Source organism: Scardinius erythrophthalmus (genome assembly GCF_964197995.2).
Source record: "Scardinius erythrophthalmus genome assembly, chromosome: 11".
NCBI lineage: Eukaryota > Metazoa > Chordata > Actinopteri > Cypriniformes > Leuciscidae > Scardinius > Scardinius erythrophthalmus.
Window position 1 is genome coordinate 41340463 of NC_138231.1, and position 25877 is coordinate 41366339.

The 25877-nt window shown below is 36.5% G+C and overlaps 2 protein-coding genes across 4 annotated transcripts in view; one reads left to right on the plus strand and one right to left on the minus strand.

Annotated features, from left to right (window-relative positions):
* The window catches only part of nbas (NBAS subunit of NRZ tethering complex), a 189604-nt gene extending 175854 nt beyond the window's left edge, over window positions 1-13750 (minus strand). For both annotated transcript variants that reach the window (XM_081379315.1, XM_081379314.1), the window contains exons 1-6: window positions 13584-13750; window positions 13170-13221; window positions 9090-9126; window positions 8256-8333; window positions 5479-5526; window positions 4673-4716 (exon numbers count right to left, since the gene is read on the minus strand). In XM_081379315.1, the coding sequence (XP_081235441.1) occupies window positions 4673-4716; window positions 5479-5526; window positions 8256-8333; window positions 9090-9126; window positions 13170-13221; window positions 13584-13676 (352 nt within the window). In that variant the 5' untranslated portion in view covers window positions 13677-13750. The remainder of the gene's footprint in view (window positions 1-4672; window positions 4717-5478; window positions 5527-8255; window positions 8334-9089; window positions 9127-13169; window positions 13222-13583) is intronic.
* Window positions 13260-23780, plus strand: ddx1 (DEAD (Asp-Glu-Ala-Asp) box helicase 1). Of its 2 annotated transcripts, XM_081379317.1 has the most exons (29): window positions 13260-13377; window positions 13457-13537; window positions 13659-13726; window positions 13866-14002; window positions 14086-14137; window positions 14275-14338; window positions 14435-14464; window positions 14624-14720; window positions 14994-15041; window positions 15907-15990; window positions 16074-16157; window positions 16251-16327; window positions 16400-16472; window positions 17115-17191; window positions 17315-17429; window positions 17511-17649; window positions 17745-17805; window positions 18972-19070; window positions 19312-19401; window positions 19479-19667; window positions 19753-19804; window positions 19926-20072; window positions 20146-20237; window positions 21412-21484; window positions 22693-22765; window positions 22850-22892; window positions 22980-23075; window positions 23152-23272; window positions 23356-23780. In XM_081379317.1, the coding sequence occupies exons 4-29, from the start codon at window positions 13987-13989 to the stop codon at window positions 23484-23486; spliced, it is 2223 nt and encodes a 740-aa protein (XP_081235443.1). In that variant the 5' UTR covers window positions 13260-13377; window positions 13457-13537; window positions 13659-13726; window positions 13866-13986; the 3' UTR covers window positions 23487-23780. The 2 variants fall into 2 exon arrangements, with proteins under 2 accessions (XP_081235443.1, XP_081235442.1); XM_081379316.1 differs by lacking the exons at window positions 13260-13377; window positions 13457-13537 and having other exon boundaries at window positions 13714-14002.
* Window positions 23781-25877: the final 2097 nt, after the last annotated feature.

Consider the following 25877-nt stretch of genomic DNA (forward strand, 5'->3'; position numbering starts at 1 on the left):
TATTTTTACATTTAGATTACCTTAGCCATTATTTAACAATAAACGTTCATCTTTAAAAGTTAATCACAATTCATTCAGCTTTAAGAGCTTGAGCATTTAAAGTGGCGGACGACAAAACTGCAGTCACACTTATTATAAACATAGTGATATAATCTGTTGGTGTGGCCGCTAATAAAGTTATCGTTATAGTCATATCATATCACAGATTGGGCCAATCACAGCATCTACTTGTCCATTTTTGTTACATCTTTGTTTGGGATGCACGATACACTGGTACGATAACATTTGCAGATAACTGATACGTCACGTTTTTACAGTATTTTCTATTGGCCAATATTTGATATTTAATGCATGCTAATGCTAATTTGTACATTTAAATTACCGTTGCATTCCCATCAGGATTACAGCACTGAACACACATTTATCTATAAAACATCACATTCTCCCCCACCAGATGAGAGAGGAAGAATGAAAGAAAGCAGCGTGAATATAGAGCACAAAAGACTATGGCAATTATTAAAAAACACACTCCATTTCATATACTTCACACTACTGGAAATTCTGCCTTTATAGAAAGAACTGGCTGAATGCAAATCTCCATGAAATGAACTGAAGTGAATTGAAAGCAGACTTGCATGTCTGCAGGCCTATTCTCTGAATGATATTGCTCATAAAATATTCAACATAAATGTAAAGCTATAAGAAATATAGAGCAGAGAAGAGAATAACAAGTAAAACACCCTATTTAACCAAAGACTGGAAACTCAAAGTGGCAGATTTCATTCTCCAAAACAGCAATCATAAATAGCAAGAATACATTAAAAAAATTACTTTAAGACCAAGTCTTGATTTAACAAACAAATAATCTTGCAAGATATGGTAACACCCACATCATGAATGAATAATACACAGTATACATCACCTAATTAATATTCAAGAGCCAGACCAGGGGTGGTCTAAGGGGGCTTAAGCCCTGAATGTTTTTAGTAAAGCCCCGAATATTTTGTTACCTTGTCTTTCTCAGAGCAAAACAATTAATCAGAAAAATAAATGTGAATAAGATTACAGCAGCCGCGATTACCTAATCATGAAAAGAGCATATTACAGTTTTATTTATATTTTTCCCTTTGCATCAAAGGTACTTACTTCAGCGTTGAGCATTGTAGCCAATCACAGACATGTCTGTTGAACGCATTGGCCAATCAGAGGCGTTTAAATGAGTCGCCGTGCTGAACATGTGTTTTGCGCGAGCTCACAGAGTTTTACACTTTTGCAAACCTGTCATTATTATTGGCAATAAACTTAAAATGCAAATAAGAGATTCACTGCAATATATTTGACATTCTTGATGCTGCTCTGATGCACTCCGTTACGACCGCTCTGTTTGCTGTTAGGATGACTAAAAGTTCAGCGGTCTAGCTCATCAATGTCAAAATGATTAAAGTAGAATAGACATTTAGTAGATAAACATTTAATATTTGACTGTTTTATAATAGAAATGTTCAACTACCGACAGTATCCGGTGACGCAAATTATTCAACTTTTTTTTATTTTTTTATTGAATTTTGCCTTTTGAATTGAAAATATGCTATAATTTCCTTGATTCGTTTAGAGAGAATGCATGCATAATTAAAAATAAAATATTATTTGCAAATAGTTAAAATTATTTCACTAATACAATAAGCCTTTCTTTTTCTTTATTCCCTTAAATCGCTTTTATAACTAATTCATTCCTTTAAATAAAAATACCCAATCTTAGTTTGGGCTAAAGCCCCGAATATCCACTGACCTTAGAACCGCCCTTGAGCCAGGCTGATAAGGTTTATAACGATTAAAGGTGCAGTGTGTGATTTTTAGCGGCATCTAGAGGTGAAGTTGCGAATTGCAACCAACAAACTTTACGGTGGCTGACGAGATAGGTCTGACTGCAGAACCGCAGAACCATATGTCATAGCAGTGTGAGGACGACAGCGCCAGCCTAACAGTCTGATGCCGGAACCGCATACCATACATATCCACCTTACATATACCATACCTAAACCTACCCATCTCCACCCCCTGACCCCTAAACCCACCCCTAAACCTACCCATCTCCACCCCCTGACCCCTAAACCCACCCCTAAACCTACCCATCTCCACCCCCTGACCCCTAAACCTACCCATCTCCACCCCCTGACCCCTAAACCTACCCATCTCCACCCCCTGACCCCTAAACCCACCCCTAAACCTACCCATCTCCACCCCCTGACCCCTAAACCCACCCCTAAACCAACCCATCTCCAGCCCTTAGATGCTTTTACCCCGCCCACTTCCGGCATCAGACTGTTAGACTGGCGCTGTCATCCTCCCACTGCTATGACGTATGGTTCTGCGGTTCTGCAGTTGGTTAATATTGTGGCCGACAGGAAAAGATGTCGTCTGAGACAGCAGAGAGTAGCCAGTTAAGCAATGAGATTTCTTTACAAAAGAAATTAGGTTTACTTTATTATTCAGTAAAACAATATGTTATTGCGAATATTATTGTTACTTTATTATTGTTACTTGTTCATCATTGTGTCAGTGTTTTATTCACTGACTTTAGCTAGCTTCCTTGCATGAAGAACAACATAGTGACGAAGCGCGTTTGTCTGTTTAGGGCCACTGTAGAAACATGTCGGCGCATTTCACTGTAAGGGGACCCGCGGTGTACGTAGATAGAAATGGCTCATTCTAAGGTAATAAAAACATAACGGTTTAGTAATAGGGTCATTCCAGAATTGGAGGACATTTAGGCATCCATAATTTTGAAAAATTGGCCCTTTATTTTACTATTTTTTATTATGTATTTCATAAAAACAGGCAATATACCATTAAATAATTTGATTCGTCCAGCTCAGGTATCAAAGGCACACTTTTTATAGTACTTTTTTTTTTTTTTTTTTTTGGTGCTGGATGCAACCCTGTTACCAATACTCAGGAACCCGAAAAAAGTATATTTATTGATTTTTTTAAATATAATTTCCTGCCATTAGGTATAGAAAGTCACAATCACTCTATATAAATATTTAATTTTAGATATCACTTGATTTAAATTGATTTAAATTCATTTCAGTAACTTTTGAGTTCCATCTTTGCCAAATTTTTTACTTTTGACATGTTTTATTTGACTGATTTCAGCATATATTTTCAAGTATTTGCTAAAATGCATAATGCATATAATCCTTCAAACTACGGTAATGACAATAGCTCAAGCCCCTGTGAGCTAAAAAAGGTAATTTATTATTATTTTAATAAAAATTATACGGTAACAGGGTTGAAATTTAAGTAACAGGGTTGCGAAAAGTTACAGGGTAATACATTAATAACATGAAATGTATGCTAAATTATAATCAAAATTATATTAATTATTTAGCTTAATGTAATGGGTGTTATATTTGTTAATATTTCACTCAAATTCTCTCCTTTTGTTATTATCATTTGTTATATTTCTTTCATTATTTTGTATTCTGGAATTATTCTTTTAAAATTTCATTAATTTATTCTTCTAATATTGATTTTTATTAATTAAGATGCTAAATATTTAGTTTGTAAATTAAATGAAGACCGGTCACATGAATAGATTGTCCCTTATGAGTGGACTGAAGGAGATTCAACCCTGTTACTCTAATTATGGTAACAGGGTTGTGAGTAACAGGGTTGCAAATTAATGCTAATGTTAGCTTTTTCTCATGAATAGAAACTTGCTCTTTAGCTAGCTCTAACTGTTGTCTTTAGGACAAACTTACTTATGTAAAAAAGAAGAAGAAAACCTTCAAATTAATTTGTCTTATTCTGATAATAAGTGTAACAGGGTTGCATTTGTTAGAGTGACACATTCAATCAAGGCTAAAAATTGTATAATAACATGAAAAATCAAAGAGAGAATATACCTTTGTTCTACCCATTCTGGTGGCAAACTGCTTAGTGATGTTATTTCCTGTGTATCATGTCACTCACTGTTTTTTTTCTTCTTCTTCTGCCAGTCTAAATATTTCGGTAACAGGGTTGCACGATGTTGGGGACATAACTTTATTGCAACATTTCTATTATTTAAAATATTTATATCAATTAAAAAAATGCTTTAACAATTAAAAGAGGCATATATAAACAAAATCATGCAAAAAAAGGGATATTTAAAATGTATTTTAACAGTTATATTTAACATTCAATTTGGTCATCTAGAAGGTGGGACAAGAGAAAAATGGCATTTAAGTGGGTACTATAGACTTTTTTTTATTTTCATTAATATTTAAGAAAAAAAAATCTTCAAGTCTATATATATTTAGTTTCAGGACAAGTGTTTTTTACACAGTGACTCATTTTTTTGTATATTATACATAGATTATTTGAAATTTCATAGGTGGGACATGAAATGTCCTCCAATTCTGGAATGACCCAATAACGGTTTAGTATATAAAGGTATAGTAAGGTATAGTAAGCTAAGGTAGATCTTGCATTTCTGTCAACAGATCCTCCTAAATATTACACAATGCACCATTGATTTAATGTTGTGAAATATTTTTATTTATTTTTCACTAAAATGACATTTTGCAAATATCAAAATTCATAGAAACATGTTATATGCAATTTATTTTGTTGAAAATTTGACAAAATACCCTGGCATAACTAAACAAAAACAAAACATCTACTGTACCTTGGCATTTTCCTATGATGGATCCAAAGTCATCTCTAGCTGACCTGAAAGAGAGCATGAAGCACATTAGAAGCACGTCAATAAATAAGGCCCAAGGACTTTAACTATGACGATAACAATAAAGATATTGTTCTAAAAATCGTTCTAGATATAAACTAACAGCAGAATCCACAACAGAAATATAATGATAATGGCACAGAGAAACAATATCACTGGAGTCACGTTCAGAATTATTTTTTTCCAGCTGATGAATAATGAAAACATTGCCAGCCAATCAGAATCCAGTTCTACTTAAAAGAACTCAAGCATTTAAAGCAACAAAACTGCAGCGCATGCTTAGAGTAAACAGAACAACATCACCCGCTAGTGTGGACGCTAATATAGTTACCATTTTAGTTATCGTTCTTGGTGTGAACTGGCCTTTACACGTGAGTGTTTTGAGTTCGCATCAGCCTCAGTAAGAAAAATGTAGTAGAATGGGGAGAAACTATAGGTTTTTTTAGATTAAGAAATTAGATATTTAGGGATTGTTTTCAGAACATCAGGCTCCGAATTTCTTAAATCATGAAGCGTGACACTTTCAATTCTGTGTGAGCTGATTAGCTGGTGCTAGCGTTATAAATCACACCTACTGAAACTGAATTGTACATGAAAACACACGTACATATATTTAAAAATACATCATCTGTGCCAAATCATCAATCTCAGAAATAGCTTTGCTCAGTTGAACAGCACCCGAGACAAGAGGGTGAAAAATTAACCAATTATAGAAAGGGCAAACATTTCCGATCGATGTGCAGAATTACCTAATTTCCACGCACTGGTCCTGAACCACAGCCAGGAGCTTCCCATTACTGCACAGAAGAAAAATAAATAAATATATAAACAAAATGGGGGAAAAGAAGACAGAATGATTGTGTAAGCAAACATGGGGCCAAAAATAAACATTTCTGACACAGAGAACATTCTCTTCCATCTGGAAATCAATAGCTAATTAAAGCTTGCCATCTCTGCTTGTGTTGCACTGTTTTGCATAACCAGATAACTGGCAGGAACAAGAACAGTGTGAAAAAAAATGAGTTTGATTGAGATTACGTAGCTTGAATCCACAAACAGATGTTTAATTCAAATTGGATATCTCACAAGAACCAAAGCACACAAAATAATGATTTCCTGAAAACCCACAAAATATTTCAGGTTGCGCATGTAACCATGGTTCCCTGAGAAGGGGAACGAGACACTGCATCCTCTAGAGGTCATGCTGGAGGCAATACCCAAAATGTCCTCTAGAGCAGGGGTCCCCAATCCCCGGGCCGCGGACCGGTACTGGTCCGTGGGTCATTTGGTACCGCACAGAAAGAATAAATAACTTACCGTATTTTCCGGACTAAGTCGCTCCGGAGTATAAGTCGCATCAGTCAAAAAATGCGTCATGAAGAGGAAAAAACATAAGTCGCATTTATTTAGAAATTTATTTCACAAAAAAAAAAAATTGTTACGGACGGGACAGTTCTCGGTTACAGATATGAGCGCTCTGAAAGCGGCACTAAAAAACAGCTTTAAAACTTTCACAGAGACCTCAAACAGAAAGCACAAAGCCTGTCTTTAATAAAATGAAAATTAATTTAATGTTGTTTTGTATTAATTGTATCTTCATTTTAATCAATGTTTTATCAACCAATTGCCTGGATTTAATAAATAAGAAGTAAATATATTAGAAAATAGATAATCACGACACAGAGGCGCCGGCACGTGAACTGGAGCTCGTCTCATAAATTAATCGAAACTGATAATGTAGCTTACTTGCCTCACACACCTGAGACATATATAGAAAGCTTGAAATGTCTACTTTTAAACAGAACAATTCAAAACGAAAGAAAACAGACTGCTCTCTGCTAATGTAATTCGTATGAAATGTGCATTTCTCTCTGGAGCGTTCATACTGCGAAGATCGCGAGTCAGCATCATCAACTTCATCTTTCCAGCCGACACTGACACAGAAAACACTTGTTTATTAGTAAACAATTGAAATGTCTCCTGCTATATTTTACATATTCATAATCATTAATTTTGCCGGTTCGTTGTGACAGCTTTTAGGACGGTGCTTTATTGGCAGCGCCACCCTTACATGTTACATGAACACATCAGCACAGAAAACATGGAGATTTTTTTCTTTTGGGGGCCATTTTGTTTGTGTTCAGGCGTTCTCAGTTGTCTTTAGGCGCGATGTTACGAGGACGCTGCTAATATAGTTGTGAGTGGGCCTACTACACATTGGATTCACGTTTATTATTACTGTATATTTAAAAAATACCCCAGTTTTTATGCCGGTCGTATCATTTTATTTTGTTGTATTTATCCGCCACAACTTAATGGCCGGTCCGTGAAAATATTGTCTGATATTAAACCGGTCCGTGGCGCAAAAAAGGTTGGGGGCCGCTGCTCTAGAGTACATTTTGGGGAACGCCTCAGCATGACCTCTAGAGGACACAATGGCTACATTTACATGCAACCAAATAATCTGTTAGTAATCGGACTGACGGCTCAATCGGACTGAAAAGCCTTCAAGTAAACACCTTAATCGATCCGATTGAAATTTCGATCCGATTGAAAGGGGTGGTTTATTCCTTTTGTAATCCGATCGAGAGAACATGTACTGTAAACACTTATTTGGATTGAAAAGCGAAACTGAAAGGACATAATGACGTATGAACCACGGTACGAGCTGTTGTTCCTGTTATATAAAGTGTCATATAAATGAGTGTCCCGTCATCCTAAAATTCTCCTTTCACTCAGCGTCTGTGAAGTGGAGCAGGTCAACGTCCCACCAGTCCTTGTTTTAGATTCTCATCCAGAGACGACTGGTTTTGGCCATTTTTACTGCGTGATAAATAGGCTCTAAATAGCACAGAACAATATGCTCATTTACACCAAATTATGACCAGAAATGGATAAATATTAAGTCTGCTGTTTAAAACAATGCAAGAGAATAGTTAGTATGTGCAAACAGCGGGAAACTCTGTGTATTCGTGCAGTGTTTATTCTATTCTCTACTCTAACGATTTTAAGCTTGTGACATATAAACGCGCACATCAACCCGATCACATGTTTAGCAGTCAGGTAAACACTACATTCAGATTCATCAATCGGATTGAATTCAGTCCGATTGAAACAAAAGTTGTGCATGTAAAATTAGCCAGTGTCTCGTTCCCATTCGAAAGGGAACATCTCAGGTTTCTCATGTAACCATGGTTCCCTGAGAAGGGGAACGAGACACTGCATCCTCTAGAGGTCACGCTGAAGGCTTTCTCCAAAATGTCCTCTGGAGGACGCAGTGCGAGTTCCCATTTTAAAGGAAAACACTGTTGTTGCAGTTATAATGAACCTAAAACAACTCTAGACCCAAAAGAGTCTAAATTAGGGACACAGTATCTTATTCACTTCAGTAAGGCAGAGTCAATGAGGTGAGGATGATCGATATACAGCACATGCAAAAGAAGAGCTTTCACACTGTAGATGAACCTGCCAAAACATGCCTGGAATAGACTGACCCAAACTCGCTGTAAAGCTTTTATGGTATTACCTTGCCAGCACCAATTGCCAGTTCACTTGTTTGGTTGCGAGGCGAACCAGCCCAGGAGGAAGAGTTGAACTGGACGGGCTGAAACACAGAGAGAAGAACAGAGACTGTACTGAAGTATTCACCAAGGCACATTAAATTGATCAAAAGTGACAGCAAATACATTTACCCATTTACAAAAGATTTCTATTTCAAATAAATGCTGCTCTTTCTAGTTAAGGAATCCTTAAAGGTGCATTGCGCAACATTTCATGTTAAAAATACCTGTTTTTCTAACCCATACATGCTTAAACAATTGCCTGATGGGCTGAATGAGCCCTTCTCTGATCACTGCGATTGCCTCTATAATCCTGTACAGTAAAATAAATAAGAGGGATTCGGGTCGGTATTTGAGACCGGGCGTGACGTCATGCGCGTTCAGTTGAAGTGTTGCAGTTTCGCTTGTCGCCAGAGGGGGCATAGTTCTGCAAAAACTCAGAGACTTGCGCAATGCACCTTTAAATATACCACAAAAATATTATAAGAAGCACAACTGTTTTCAACATTGATAATAATAAGAAATGCTTCTTGAGACCAAAATCAGCATATTAGAATATGACTTCTGAAGGATCATGTGACACTGAAGACTGGAGTAATGATGCTAAAAAAAAAAAAGTTTTGCCATCACAGGAATAATTTACATTTAAAAAAAAATATTAAAACAGAAAACAGTTATTTTTTAATATTGTAATAATACTGTATTTTTGATCAAATGCAGCCTTGATGAGCTTGATCTATTATCAATTGTAAATAAATTATACTTCACTGTAAACACAACAAGAGGAGAGGATATCTCACCTGTACCAAAGGTAGTGCAGAATGAACCTAAAGGGTCCTGGAAGACACAATATTTAGATTTTTGACTATCATTCAAATAATATGACTGCCATGTTATGCAATTGTTGGAGTAATACAAACCAGCTTATACAGACTTTAAAACATATAATCAGTGTTGTTATTGTTACCTAAATTAAAATAACTAAATTAAAATAAGAGGTAAAAATTTGAATATTAGATGAAAAACTTAAACTTAAAAAAAAATTGAAAAAATATTGCCTTGGCAACTAACTGAATTATATGAAGGACTAAAAATGACAGAACGACAGAAAGATTATATATCATCTCGATGTCACCAAAAGGGCCTTAAAGGAACACTCCGACTTTTTGGGACTTTAGCTTATTTACAGTATCCCCCAGAGTTAGATAAGTCCATACATACCTTTTTCATTTCTGTGTGTTCTGTAAGTGTTATTTGACGCACCCACCGCTAGCCTAGCTTAGCACAAAGACTGGATGTAAATGGATAATGGTAGCATACTAATCCCAATAAGTGACAAAATAATGCAAACATTTTCCTATTTACATGTTGTGATCTGTATAGTCACAGCGTGTTCAAATAACAAGGCTATATGAGACAGAGACCATTTTTAATCGTATAAATACTGGGAACTATATTCTCACTAGGCGTAGGAGCACAGCTATTTGCGGAGTGATTAGCGCAGCACACGAGACGCCCTGTGGTGAGGAGCAGAGAGTTCGCTCAGAGTTGGAGTAATAGAGTAAGGAATTACTAGATAGTAAATTTATAGTTTACAATCATGGGTGTTCGCTGTATTGTAAAGAGCAGCGACAATAAACAGGGGAGACCAGGTAATACTATGATGTTTCATAGAATTCCAACCAAAAACGTTGACCTGATGAATTGATGGCTACAAACACACCTGTAAACAGCATCAATAAGTATTTCGTTTGCTCTGAACATTTTACTATAGACGACTGTTTAGAAAAAATGCAAGTTGCCACACGGACCATGAAACGTGTGCTAAAGGATACAGCCATCCCATCGATAATAAAGACAGGACAAATTGAAATCACCTGTTGCTGCGGTAAGTGTTCCGTTATGTTTTGAGATGACTAACATTAGCCATACTGTAACAGTGCCATGCTAATGTAATGTAACCTTAGTAGTGACACTATTACGTGAATAGAGGCTCCGTGTATCCCCTTTATTGTTATTATCACTGTACTATGAATGATCATTATAACAAAATCACTTACTTGGTGGACAGCTGACCATTAGGTTCACTCGGCATGGGGCGTTTCTTCCAGTTGATCTTCCGTGGTAGTGACGCAAATATTTTGATTGTCATCACTCATCAAGCCTTGACATTGATGGCAATACCCGGTCCCATTCATTACAACAAAGGCACTCGGTTTCTGTCGGCATAGGTTGACATGTTCCACATTTACACCACCAGTCCATGTTCGTTCTGATTCTCCCTTCGACATCAATCTGTTCGGCATCTTGTCTTACAGCTTCCAAAGTTTGTAACTCCTCGTCTGTGTATTCTGGCTCAAAACTATATGGTTCTGGATCTTGGTTTGATACACAGTAAAATTCCTCTGACAATTCCTCAAAGTCAGCCATGATCATGAGTCGCGTTCGCTACTAGCTAGTCTGTCACGTTTGTTTTGTTTACGGAACCATCAACAGTCAGGGCGTCACGTGTGCTGCGCTAATCACTCTGCCCAAGTAGCCACTCCGCCCAAGTAGCTGTGCTCCTACGCCTAGTGAGAATATAGTTCCCAGTATTTATACGATTAAAAATAGTCTCTGTCTCATATAGCCTTGTTATTTGTACACGCTGTGACTATACAGATCGCAACATGTAAATAGGAAAATGTTTGCATTATTTTGTCACTTATTAGGATTAGTATGCTACCGTTATCCATTTACATCCAGTCTTTGTGCTAAGCTAGGCTAGCGGTGGGTGCGTCAAATAACACTTACAGAACACACAGAAATGAAAAAGGTATGTATGGACTTATCTAACTCTGGGGGATTCTGTGAATAAGCTAAAGTCCCAAAAAGTCGGAGTGTTCCTTTAAATATGCATTGGAGGGTTATATTAATAATTTTATTGTTGAGAAGGCCGATAAGCTTCAGCTCCAGAACAAAGATTTACAGTTCACAGTGTAAACGTCATAGTTTGGTGCTATTTCGCTTCAAACGCGCGTCCTATTCGCTTTGGATTCAAAATGTTCAAGCGTCGCACTAGACGCGGATACGCGCGAATTTGACGCTCTATTCGCGTTTGGTGGGAGCGCAGAATAATGAACAGGCTGCGATGTCAAGATTGCATTGCTGGAATGTGTGTGTGTGTGTGTGTGTGTCAGAGAGCGGGCGCCGGGGCGCGATCGAACATGGAAACATAAAAACATACTCCATTTTGTTCATACAGGACATAATTAAAACTGCAAAGTGTTTAGCCTACTTATATTTGTGTAAAACACAACATTGTGCTTTTGTCAAACTGTACTCTTGTCAAACTGTAACCTACAACTGTCACCCAACCAAAATCACACACACACACACGCTGTTTTAAAGCCAAAATGACAAGAAAAAACATAAAAACGAATGAAAACTGATAACCGCAATGCATTGCAGTGGACGAGGAAGCAGAGAACGTCCAAGTGTCTTGGGTTAGCTATGCGTACTGTGATTGGCTCATCGCGTTTGGGGGCGTGGCTTAGCCATTGGTCAATTAGCATACATGCGCAGGGAAAAATAAATGTAGAAATGTGGAAATACAGAAATAAATAAATGTATAAATGTGGAAATACAGAAATAAATAAATGTAGAAATGTGGAAATACAGAAATAAATAAATGTAGGAATAAATAAATGTATAAATAAATACATATATAGATATATAAATAAATAAATATATAAATACATAAATATATAAATAAATGTATAAATACATAAATAAATACATATAGAAATGCATAAATAAATAAATAAATAAATAAATACATGTAAAAATACAGAAATAGCCATTTATATTACCAAAATGTATTTATTTTTACTATTATTTCTGCATTTATTTATTTATTTCTACTTTTATTTATTTATTTATTTATTTTTCGTTCTGTCATTTTTAGTCCTTCATATAATTCAGTTAGTTGCCAAGGCAATATTTTTTCAATTTTTTTTTAAGTTTAAGTTTTTCATCTAATATTCAAATTTTTACCTCTTATTTTAATTAAGTTGAAGTACTAAGAAATGCAAATGCTATATAGAAATATAAATAAAAAAAATATGAATGGGAAAAAAAATACAAAAACTTACTCTAAAACTGAAAATATAAATAAGCTCATTTGAAATTAGTTAATACAATTAATACAAATTATGATATAAATAATACAAAAATAACAATAAAAAATATGAGAAAAAAGAAATTTTTTTTTAAATAAAATTTAAAAATATAAAATTATCAATTTGAATATTTCTCATGATTAAACTGGAAATAATCTGACTTCACAAGTAGATTTATAAGCAACTTGATTTGGACTACAAAATTTATGATTAGGATCAGGTATTGTATAATTCCAAAGTTTATTTTATTTTGAGTAAACTTGTCTGGCAAATAAACACATTCACATAGCAACACTGTTCTCTGTAAAGCTGCTTTGGAATGATGGCTGTGTCTCAAGCATGTGAGCTGCCGACCTAGACAACACTGGCATTGCAGTCTTCACAATCTTTACCTAACTAACTTACCTAAAACATGTTCAATATTACTGACTATAATTATGCAACCCCTCCAGATTCATATATATACATACATATACATACACACATATATACATATGTGTATTCATAGGTTCATAGGTAATTTTCATAGCCATTTAAGTGAAATTACTGAACTTAAATATACGAGCTTGATCAAAATTATCATTCTAGAAGAAAATTTCAGATGGCACTTAGAGGCTTTTGCATCTGAACTCTTCATATACATACATACATATACATATATATATATATATATATTACATCTTGCAAACATGTTCTGCATCTTATCCTTGCTGTTCATACCTGTTACTGCCTTTGCAACGAGTGAAGAGTTGTGTTCCTTCAATCCACGTAGCTGGGGGGGGAAGTCAAACACAGAAAGCATGATTTCACACTCACAGTATAATGTATAAACAGGACAGTGTGTATCAGCTGGCACTAGCCTGTTAAATGGACAGTTTAAGCATATCAACTTGCACCTTCTCCCAAAACAAGCAGCTGGAGATTATACGTGAGTGACAATATATATATATGAAAAGCTGTAAATCATCATGAAGATATTTATTACATAATAATAATAATATTTACAGAATATAACCCCTGGATGATGGAACTTGGTTACGTGGCTCAGAACAACTTGCGCAGAACTGATCTGATATAAAACATATCGGGTAAGAAAATAATTTATTCAAAGAAAGTTGGAATATTTCGACAAACCTGCGTGTCTGTTTCGGATGGCCATTCTGTGTTAACAAGTAAATCGTATAATATATTCTCCTCTTCGTCTTCCAGAATAATATCACCTGCCATGTTTTCAATGAACTGGAAGGCACACGCGTCACACTACGGCGGCCTGCGAGGTACATATAAAGGGGCCGATGATCTTTTCAATTTTGCGTCGGGTTATCTATAAGTTGTTTTCTCAACGTTTATGTAATTAAAATATGAATCGTATTAATTTTACAATTACTTTATATATTCTCTGTCATTAAAAACAAGATCAGCGGAACTGAAGCGAGGAAGCGCAATCCGCACGGACCGATTTTTCCTACTTGCACCCTGAAGAAAACAGCACACGTTACATCCGGTGAGAGACTCGCAGTCGCAGGAGGTTGACACCATGACAGCTTACGGCGGTGAGATTTACCTGTCAACATTTATTAATAAATTGAGTGTGGTTAAACTGTGTGAAATCATATCTACTTTTTTTGACTTCCAGAAATGGGAGTGATGCCTGAAATTGCACAGGCGGTGGAAGAAATGGACTGGCTGTGAGTTGTCTCCTAGTTCAGGGCTTTTCAATATTTTTGACCACACTTCGAAAACCCCTGTCATAGTTCTTACACGCCTCATAAGTTAGTAATCCATGCATAATTAAAGTAGGTATTGATTTGATCTTCTCTTTCAGGTTGCCAACAGACATTCAGGCCGAATCCATCCCGTTGATTCTGGGTGGAGGAGACGTGCTTATGGTGAGATCACCGTCATAACCAGTGCAGTGTGTGTGTGTGTGTGTGTGTGATGATCACCACCTCTGTACTCACCTGTGTGTGTGTTTATGTTCACAGGCTGCTGAGACTGGGAGTGGAAAAACTGGAGTGAGTGTGAAACCTTTCTCATAAATCAATGCCGAGTGTGGAGTTTTTTGGTGACTGTGCACTTTGTTATAAAAAATATATTCTATTTTATTAAATATAGTATATATATAATGTATAGGATATGTGAAATGTGAACACAAAATGAATGTGGTCTTGTAGGCCTTCAGTATTCCAGTCATCCAAATAGTCTACGAGACCCTTAAAGACCAGCTGGAGGGGAAGAAGGGACGCAGTGCTGTGAAGACAGGAGGAGCGGGTATTAAACTATAATATCATCCTTTAACTAATATATATACATAGCCTTGGTCTCTCTTATTTTACATTGACATATCATCAATAACAACCATCAATTTTTTCAAAAGTAATTTGTTCAACAGAAGACAATTAAACCTGGTTAACTTTACCTTCAATGTCTGAAGCATTTTGAGACGGCTAGCGAATTTCATTTCAGAAACTACTTTCCTGACATTTACTCTCATATATTTGATAAATTATTATTTTCAATTCATTGATTGTTGTTCCACCCCAGTTTTCAATAAATGGCAGATGAACCCCTATGACAGAAGTACAGCATTTGGTAAGTGTTTAACATTTATATGTAAAAGGCCTAACCTGGATTGATCCTGAATTCTTCATTGTGATTCTGCAATCTTATTTTAACTTCTTTGTTGCAACCATAGGCGTAATTTGCAGGTGGGACATGTCTCCGCCACTTTTTGCTAAGGTCGATATTGTCCCCACCACTTTTGAAACATCTCGCGGCACGAATGTACCAATACAAATAAATAAAAAATCTCCAATTAACTAGCAGAGCATTCATTTAGTTCGTTTGTTAAATAAGAGACGATCTAGCGCTGAAATGTGTTGTTTTTTTAATCAAGTGATCAAAGTGCTCGTTGCCGCTGCGATCAGTGGCGCGGATACTGTGTTCTCTTGTGGCTCGCGCACAGTCTTCACTCGGACGCACACTCAATCCGTTGTGGAGAGACTCTCTATTCGTTCCGGTGAAATGACAAAACAAAATGCACACAAACGTGTCCCTGCCTGATATTCAACCACTGATAAACATAATCGGTTTTGATAAAAAAAACTAAAAAAAAAAAAACTATTCGAGTGCGGATAAAAACCCAAAACCTCTGGACACGCTTGGCAAAAGTTCTGCCACTGGACCATTTAAATACACACTTAAGATAGTCAGATCTATGTATTTATTCACGTGAAAATTCTCGTCACTAACAACATATATTAGACCTCATTAAACAACAAATTAAACCCAATGTAGGCCTACTATTTAAATCGATTGCTGGACATCGTAATGTTATTGTACATACATCTGATGTATGATTTAGCATTGTGTTAGCAATGTCCCACACACTTTTTAAAACAAAGTTATGCCACTGGTTGCAACAAAATTATTATTATATATATATTCTTTCCCTCAGCTATTGGTGCTGATGGCCTGTGCTGTCAGAGCAGAGAGTTCAAAGAATGGCATGGCTGTCGTTCAACCAAAGGAGTCACAAAAGGTTAGAGAACATCCTTTTTGAGTATTCTGTCTAAAAACCAAGGGAATCCTGTAAGATTCATTCCTCACTCCTTTTTTCTCCAGGGAGGTATTATTATGAAGTGACCTGTCACGATCAGGGGCTGTGTAGGGTGGGCTGGTCTTCTACCCAGGCATCACTGGACTTGGGTATGTTTCAGTATGACCTCATTACATTGATCTGGTTATAACATAACTTCAGTTATGATATTGTTTGTTATTGTGTTTTTACCCCTCTCTTAGGAACGGATAAATATGGATTTGGCTTCGGAGGAACTGGAAAGAAATCTCACAATAAGCAGTTTGACAGTTATGGAGAGGTAAGGCATAATGAGGGCCTTTGATTTGACACTCCACTTTTAGAGGTTTGACATGATTTATGTCTTTTCCAGGAATTCACTATGCACGACACCATCGGATGCTACATAGATGTGGATAAAGGCCACGTGTCATTCTCTAAAAATGGTTAGGTTTGTTTTTATGCCTTTGAGATATTTTTATTAAATAAATTAATGCAATTTCATGTAATTGAGCATGTTGTCATACATATGAATGTCAACATATGAATATGATTGTTGAATGTCATTCAGGTCACACTTCTGAACTTTTTTTTAATGCTTTTATTTAGCAAGGATGGAATAAATTGATTAAAAGTGACATAAGATATTTATAAAGATTTATATTTCAAATAAATGCTGTTCTTTTGCATTTCTATTAATCAAAGACTCCTGAAAAAAATGGTTTCCACAAAAAATATTAAGTGGCATGACTGTTTTCAACATCGATGATAATTATGAGAAATGTTTCTTGAGCACCAAATCATCATATTAGAATGATTGCTGAAGGATCATGTGATGATAAAATGATGAAAACTCAGCTTTGCCATTACAGGAAAATTATTTTTTTCCATTTTTATTTTTTTAAATGGAAGTTATTTTAAGTTGTAACAAGCCTTGGTGGTGAGCATAAAAATCTTACTGACCCCAAATTTTGAAACTAGTGTACATCTATAAATGTTTTGTATCACTATATTTCTTTGGTTCCAGCGTACTATGCAGCCTTTTAATGCAAATGCCACTGTAATTGATTCCTGATTGGCTTTCCCAGGTAATGATCTGGGTTTGGCTTTTGAGATTCCTCCGCAGCTGAAGAACCAGCCCTTCTTTGCTTCCTGTGTGCTGAAGGTATCTGGCACATACACAACTAGCTACTCTTTACACATAATAAACAACCTTCTCGTTGCTACGTAACGTTTCTCTTACACACCAGCTATTCTTAAAATGTGTATTTATGTCAATCAAACACAGAATGCTGAACTGAAATTCAACTTTGGCGATGAACCTTTAAAAAACCAACCTAAAGATGGATATGTGGCCCTGAACCAGGCTTCAGATGGTCATGTGGTCAAATCCAGCCAGACAGGTGAGCTTCAAATCAAGTTAATCTCTTACTGCCTGCAGGGCTTGTATTAATGTTCAATGTGTCATGTGTTTTTGTCCTCAGGCAGTGCTAAAGTGAGTCAGGTCAAAGCCAGTTCTAACGCCCCCAAAGCGCTCATCATTGAGCCGTCGAAAGAGCTGGCTGAACAAACCCTCAATAATGTCAACCAGTTCAAGAAATATGTTGACAATCCCAAACTAAGGTGAGCTGAGATTGACATCGGAGCTGCAGTGAGTTTGATTATTGTAGTGTCTGGTGATGGTTTGGCGTTAACTGAACATCATGATGTTATTGCAGGGAACTGCTGATAATCGGAGGAGTGGCTGCTAAAGATCAGCTCTCTGTTTTAGAAAGCGGGGTAAGTGTCCAAAAGGCGGTATATCGAGTTTGTAAGATATATCGAGATATTTTTTGAAACAATAGAATGAGGCAATACCGTTTATATCGATAGGATACAGTAGTTTGATACGAGCACATCTGGAAAAAAGCGGAGGACGCAGTGTGAGCTGCTGCATTGAAAGTACATAGTACAATTTGTCCTAAACATGTTATATTAAGGCAGGGTTCCTCAAACTCGGTCCTGGAGGGCCACTGTCCTGCTCAGTTTAGCTCCAACACTGATCAAACACACCTAGCTGTGAGTTTCTAGTGATCCTGAAGACATTGATTAGCTTGCTCAGGTGTGTTTGATCAGTGTTGGAGCTAAACTCTGAGTTTAGACAACTCTCTGAAAAGACATGTATAATGTTAGAAAATATTTCTATTTCAAATAAACGCTGTACTTTTGAACTTTCTATTCATCAATGAATCCTGTAAAAATCACAGTTTTCACACAAAAAAGAAAATTAAAAGTAGCACAACTGTTTTCAACATTGATAATAAGAAATGTTTCTTGAGCACCAAATCAGTAGCCTGGAAATCCAGACCTAAATCTAAAAGATTAATGGTCTGGCGTCGACTAATGAAAATCGGCCAGCTCGAGGGGCGGCACCAAGCATGCATTTGAAAATTTTGGATAACACTACGATCAATCACAACATCGCTTAGCTACCAGCGGAGCTAACTGGTAGATTAGACTCTTACCGTATCCGGTCAGCAAAACAGCAAAAACGTCCTTCTTGAAATGTTTACTAATGACTTCGACGTCACAGCGCTGTCGTCATCTCGCCTCTGGCCCGCCTATATCAGATAACCCGATGTGATTGTTGCAGCTCAGATCGAGGGGCATATTTAATGAGCATCATTACTCAACACCAGAGTAACTCGCTGAGCAAATTCAACTTGTGCTCTCGCGAGAACTCTGGATTACCAGGGTAGCAAATCAGCATATTAGAATGATTTCTGAAGGATCATGTGACACTAAAGACTGGAGTCATGGTGGTCTTGGACTGAAAAAGGTTGAAGACCCCAGGCCTGTCTTAGACCATAATATAGAATTCAAAACATTAGTTTAAACCATTTACAAAGTTTACAATACTACATATCTTTCTGAATGAATACTTTATCACTTCATTGTCCTTTTAGGTTGACATTGTGGTTGGGACCCCAGGAAGACTGGATGATCTCATATCCACAGGAAAGCTGGATCTATCCCAAGTCCGCTTCCTGGTGCTGGATGAGTGTGTATGTTGAACACTTAAGCTTATGCAGTTGTGTACAGTTTAGCATTAAAGGAATAGGAGTTCTGTTGACAGCGTTCATGGCATGCTGTTGATTTCACTGTAAATAATTAAAATTGAATGTGATGTTTTAATAAAAACCAGTATAAATGTTTACCATCATCAAGATTAAAGGTTAAATTTAGCTTAACATATGGAAAAGTACAAAAGAAATGCTTTTATTCTGGTTTAATTAATGTGTTCAGGATGGACTTCTCTCAGCTGGCTACACAGACTTTATCATGCGGGTCTACAACCAGATCCCTCAGGTGACCTCAGACGGCAAGAGACTGCAGGTGAGCAAAGCTCTGATATCTGTTTCCCATGAATATGCATTAGAGTTGTTCATTAATGAAACGTGTGTGTTTTGTAGGTGATCGTTTGCTCTGCCACGCTGCACTCGTTCGATGTGAAGAAGCTCTCGGAGAAGATCATGCATTTCCCCACGTGGGTGGATCTGAAGGGAGAAGATTCGGTACCAGAAACGGTCCATCACGTGGTGGTGCCAGTCAACCCAAAAAATGACAGGCTTTGGGAGAAACTGGGAAAGAACCACATCAGGGTACATATGCCGCAAACATCTCACTTCATCATGCCTTTGCCTATATGTACAAAAAGTCTAAATCAGTGAGGTTGTGTCTTCCCAGACGGATGAAGTTCATGCCAAGGATGACACGCGACCTGGAGCCAACACCGCAGGTATGAATCATCCAGAAATATATGAATGCTTCCGTATTATCAATTGTGAACATTTCAAAAGGACCTTGACTTGGTCTGATATAAAGGTCTTGTGGTGAATCATTTTCTATGGCTTTATCAGAGATGTGGTCAGAGGCCATTAAGATTCTGAAGGGAGAGTATGCGATCAGAGCCATTAAGGAGCATAAGATGGATCAGGCCATCATCTTCTGCAGGACAAAGATCGACTGCGACAATATGGAGCAGCACTTCATCAAGCAGGGAGGAGGTGAGGCGGGCTTTTAGTCGAACGCCATTATATCCAATCACATGTGGATGCAAACATTTGGCTTTTACTACAGGGCCAGACAAGAAAGGACACCAGTTTTCTTGTGTCTGTCTTCATGGTGACAGGAAACCAAATGAGCGCAAATATAACCTGGAGCGATTCAAGGTAAAGAAAAAATGAATAAATCGTGCCATTGAATAACTTTATTAATTATAGTCACTTCTTTAAAGGGGACATATCATGCTAAATGCACTTTTTTAGCCCTTAAATGCATTTTGTTGTATATTTGGAGTGTTTAGAAGTACAGAAAAGATGAAATTATTCTCTTCAGGTGCTTCGTTGATATCTTTATATTCTGTTTTGGTCATATTTTTCAACCTGTTCCGATTTTTCTGTTATCTATGACGTTTTGTGAACTATCACGTCACAGTATTTGCAGCGGAACTGCCAAATAAGGACATTGACTTCCGGCCCAACACTTCGAGCGATCCGCCATTATTATTTCTCGCTGCAATTTTGTAGTCCAAGCTAAAGGATGCAGAAGTTACGAGAGGGTAAGTTAAAATGATCGGTTGTTGGATGTAGTAACCCACACGCTTCATTACACCGTCTAATGTAGATGAACTGCCGCTCTTGTGGCGCATGTTTAACTGAAAGAACGAGCAGAGAGAGAGACCCGGTCTCGCGGGCGCGCGCACTCTCTCTCGGAGCCAGGCGAAAGTGTAAACAAGACATCACCGTCTCCAAACTAGATGCTGTCTTGCTCTCTCTCCCTCGCACATATTAATCAAAATAAATCGACACGGTGGTAAAAGGTCGGAAGACCAAAGTTTCCTGTGTAAATACAGTAACACACCATTGCGATACATCCATATGAAGACGTTGTTCTGCAGGTTCGTCGTCTTCATTTTCATTTCGCTCCGGCTCCAACTCTGGCTCAAACATCTAAGGCTGGCTGGACAAGTCTTCCGTTGTTGACATTTTGTTAATAACGTGTGAATAAAAAGTTTCTGTGCCGCTAGATAATCCTATCTCTGCTATCAGACTACAAAAATGGCCGAACGGGGTGGAGTTGAACCTCTGCATCCTGGAGAGGGGGCGGGGTATGAAGTGTCTCAATTGTATTTAAAGAGACCGCACCAAAACGAGTTGATCTCAGAAGCACCTCAGAAAAGGGGTAGAAAAGGGGCCTGTGGAGCTATAATAATGAGGAATTCAGACCCAAGCATTGCAGTTCCGCTTTATATAGACCACAAATGTATGATTTATATGTAAAAAGGAACAATTTAAAAGCATGATATGTCTCCTTTAAAGTATTCTTTTATCATCCTCACTTTAGAAACAGGAAGTGAAGTTTCTGATTTGCACAGATGTGGCTGCTAGAGGAATCGATATCCGGGGTGTTCCTTATGGTAAGAATTTCTCTGTTTACATTTCCTATAACTAGTATACGGAATGATTTTTAATGATTATAGTTTTTTGACACAATAATAACTTTTATTAATATACAGTACAGGTCAAAAGTTTGGAAACATTAAGTTTTTTTATATTTTTGAAAGAAGTCTCTAATGCTCATCAAGGCTGCGTTTATTTGATCAAAAATACAGAAAAAAAACAGTAATATTGTGAAATATTATTACAACTTAAAATAATAGTTTTCTATTTGAATATACTTTAAAAAATCATTTATTCCTGTGATGCAAAGCTGAATTTTCAGCATCATTACTCCAGTCTTCAGTGTCACATGTGACATCAGTCTATCACATGATCCTTTAGAAATCATTCTAATATTCTGATTTATTATGAGTGTTGGAAACAGTTCTGCTGCCTGATATATTTGATGAATAAAAGGTTATGAAGAACTGCATTTATTCAAAATAAAAACATTTTCTAATAATATAAATCTTCTTTACTATCACTTTTTATCAATTTAACACATCCTTGCTGAATAAAAGTATTGATTTATTTCAAAAAAAAGAAAGAAAAAAATTTACTGACCCCAAATTACTGACCAGTGGTGTATATTGTTGTTACAAAAGATTTCTATTTTTTTTAATTTGCTTCTTTATTTTTAATTTTAATTAATTTTTTTACTTTTTATTCATCAAAGTATCCTTAAAAAGTATCACAGGTTATGAAAAAATATTAAGCAGCGGAACTGTTTCCAACTTTGATAATGAATCATCATATTAGAATGATTTCTAAAGGATCATGTGATAGACTGGAGTAATGATCCTGAAAATTCAGCTTTGCATCACAGAAATAAATGATCATTTAAAGTATAATAAATTGAAAACCAATTATTTTAAATTGTAAAAATAATTTATAAATAGATGAATATACTATTAATATTAATGGCAATTTAATTTGCAAAATGATTGCAATTGTTTAACTGTCAAGTTAAAATGCTATGCTTACTTAATTTATGCAAAAAATAAATGCATAGCCCATGAACGGTTGTTTTCTGTTAAATGCACAGTTGTTGAGTGCTGTTTAACAATTCCAGCAACGTGCCTTTTATTAATAGACGTGTTTAAAAAACATAAGTTAAAAATTCAATCAAGCCTATCTGAAATTAATTCCGAAACGGATAATTGCATTATTGCGTTCTGTTTTGCAGTGATAAACGTGACTCTGCCAGATGAGAAGCAGAACTATGTTCACCGCATTGGAAGAGTTGGCAGAGCGGACAGGTGACGGCCAGCGCTTGTCTCGTATCATTACGTGTAGATTGCAATCTGTCAGTGTTTGTGTGAATATTTGTGATGTCCCTACAGGATGGGTTTGGCTATATCCCTGGTTGCAATGGAGAAAGAGAAGGTAAGTAGGAAGTACAGGAGAACCAGTATAAATGTATTTTGTTAGTGTGTATGTTGTTAATTGTGTGTTTGTGTGTGGTGCACACAGGTGTGGTACCACGTTTGTGCCAGCAGAGGGAAAGGCTGCTATAACACCAGACTCAAAGAGAACGGAGGATGCACTATTTGGTACAACGAGAAAGAGGTGAGAACTGCATTTGCATGACATTAACAATATTCTAACTTATTTTATCCTTATTCTAATTGTGCTTCTGTTTTAGTTGTTGTCAGAAGTCGAGGAGCATCTGAAATGTACCATTACTCAGTGTGAACCTGACATCAAAGTTCCTGTTGATGAATTTGACGGCAAAGTGACGTACGGGCAGCGCAGGGCTACCGGGGGTGAGTGTTTTCACATGTCCTGTTTGTAGGCCATTCACGTTGTATCTCTATCACTCATCTCCATATCTATTCCCACACCCCAGGTGGTCTCTATAAGGGCCATGTGGATATATTGGCCCCGACCGTACAGGAACTGGCCAACCTGGAGAGAGAGGCACAAACTTCCTTCCTTCAACTCAGCTATCTACCCAACCAGCTCTTTAAAGCATTCTAGAGACACACTCGCATGCCTCAAATAATCACAAATGAAGACGCTAGAGGACAAGAGTGTTAGTGTTTGTCACTAACTTTACATAATAAATGTATTTAATTTCTGGTTCATGTGGTTTGAATGCAAATTAGAAAATTTGCTTGTGCTATTATTTACTTTTTTTTATCAATTGATCGTTTTCAATTGATTTTCTTTAATATTTTAAATATTGAAGAAATGTAAAAATTGGTTTTGTTTTTCCAAAGCATTGTTGATTATGCAAGTGGTCAACCTGAAATAAATGAAAAGAGCATAATGCTTCTGTTTTCTTCAGTTATTGTGTTTACAACATAAGCAGAGCTCATCTTTACAGTATTTGAGAAAACTCCAGTGAAATTTAAATGGAATCAAATGGAAAGAGGCAGTCGATGGACAATGTTCTTTTTTTTTTACAAAAAATATCTAAAAATGTAATATTTTTTTATTATATTCATATAATTAGAGCTAAACAATATATTATAAATTTATTATTTATACTATAGGCTACTAATCACAATAAACATATGTTAAATAACGCATGCCAAATAACAAGCACAATAAAAAAAATAAACTGATTTTTTCAAACAATGTTTAAAAATGGTGAATATTTTTTGTTTATATTAAATGTATATGATTATGTAATCTATAGGGTTTCTTGCCTAATAACAATGCAACAGAATTTCAGTCCACCATACTCCCTATGCTCCAGTACCTCACACTAACACTAGATGGCGGGCTTGTCCTAATGAAGAGATGTCCACTCTCTTAGAACTGCTGAGACGTCCATTGTAAGGTTCATGTCATAAGCACTGCTTTTATTTATAGTTGAGCAAAGTCCAAAAGAGGGCAATGAAGTTAAGTGTCATTAATAATCTAAAATTGCATCACTGTACTCGCAGTAATCCAGCACGCATGTGTTATGGCAGACTCCTGGTTAAACTCAAAATCACACACACAGGAGGACATCTCTCTGTAATTATACCCAAACTAACAGCACTGCTCGTAAACAACCCTTCATTTTAAACTAATCCACACCAGACCACACACACACCTCAACTTACATTCCTACCCTAAATTCGATTACATAATATGGTTACTTATGGATTCATACAACAGATGGGACATCACAGAGCCTGTCGGTACATAAGCACTCTGATCAAGTTCCTGACCATAATACTCAACCTCTGTCCTAAACCAGAACCAATGGAGCAAAAGTGAGATGTTTAAAAGTTTCTATTTATCTTTTTTTTTTTTTTTGTCTGTACTTCTCTTTTCATGTTATGTAACTGCAGTAGCTCTGTATATATATATATATATATATATATATATATAGATATAGATATATATATATAGATATATAGATATATATATGTGTGTGTGTGTGTGTGTGTGTGTGTGTGTGTGTGTCTGTGTGTGTGTGTGTGTGTGTGTGTGTGTGTGTGTGTGTGTGTGTGTGTGTGTGTGTGTGTGTGTGTGTGTGTGTGTGTATGTTTCCACTCCCAAGCATCTTTGGGAGCAAATGGTTTCCAGCTGCCAGAGCCAGTCTTACTTCCAATGGTGAAACGGTGACACTATACGTTTGTCCACCTTTTGCTCACTTCCTAAACCCTGCAGTCTCACACTTAACCCATTCAACATGCTTCTCGGCAGACTAATGACACATTTCAGACAGATAATATTGCATTTATCTCATGTCTGAAGGCCATTTTCTTCACATAAATGGTGAAAAGGTGCAACAAAGATTAGACAATGTAAAAATGTAACCAGGGGCCCACAGCGAGATTAAAAGACGGTCCAGATGGAATCTTGTCTTTTTTGTGCTAAAAATCTGTGGGATTGATTTAAATGTGTTAAACATAGCTACTGGCCTGCATCCTAATGTTCAAATTAGTTGAAAGCTGCGTCCAAATATACTCCCATATATATATATATACTTCATAATATTCAAGAACAGTATTCATAAAAGAGTGGGCTAAAAGTACCCGGATGACCTATTACTTCCCATGGGATTCTAAAGTGTGCAGTCGATAGACACTTTTCTGTCCCAAGAGGCCAAAAGAGGATTTGTGAATGGCAGTGAGGAGATGCAATTTAGTCCAGTCATTTTATGAAAAAAGGTTGAACAAATTGCAACAGAAGCAAACTCAACTGATTTTGTATCCTCAATATGTCCTGTGTAAGGAAAAAAAAGTCCAGAAGAATCCCATAAGGGGAAAGTTTCGAAAAAGAACCAAATAGCCTATTCATACGCCAATTCATTCTTTTTCTTACATGAATAGGGTAAAAATTTTAACCTTTAGATATCACCATGAAAATTACTGAGTTGATTACTTACATCAAGACAAACAAAAAATGTATTACAAGTTTTTTAAATTG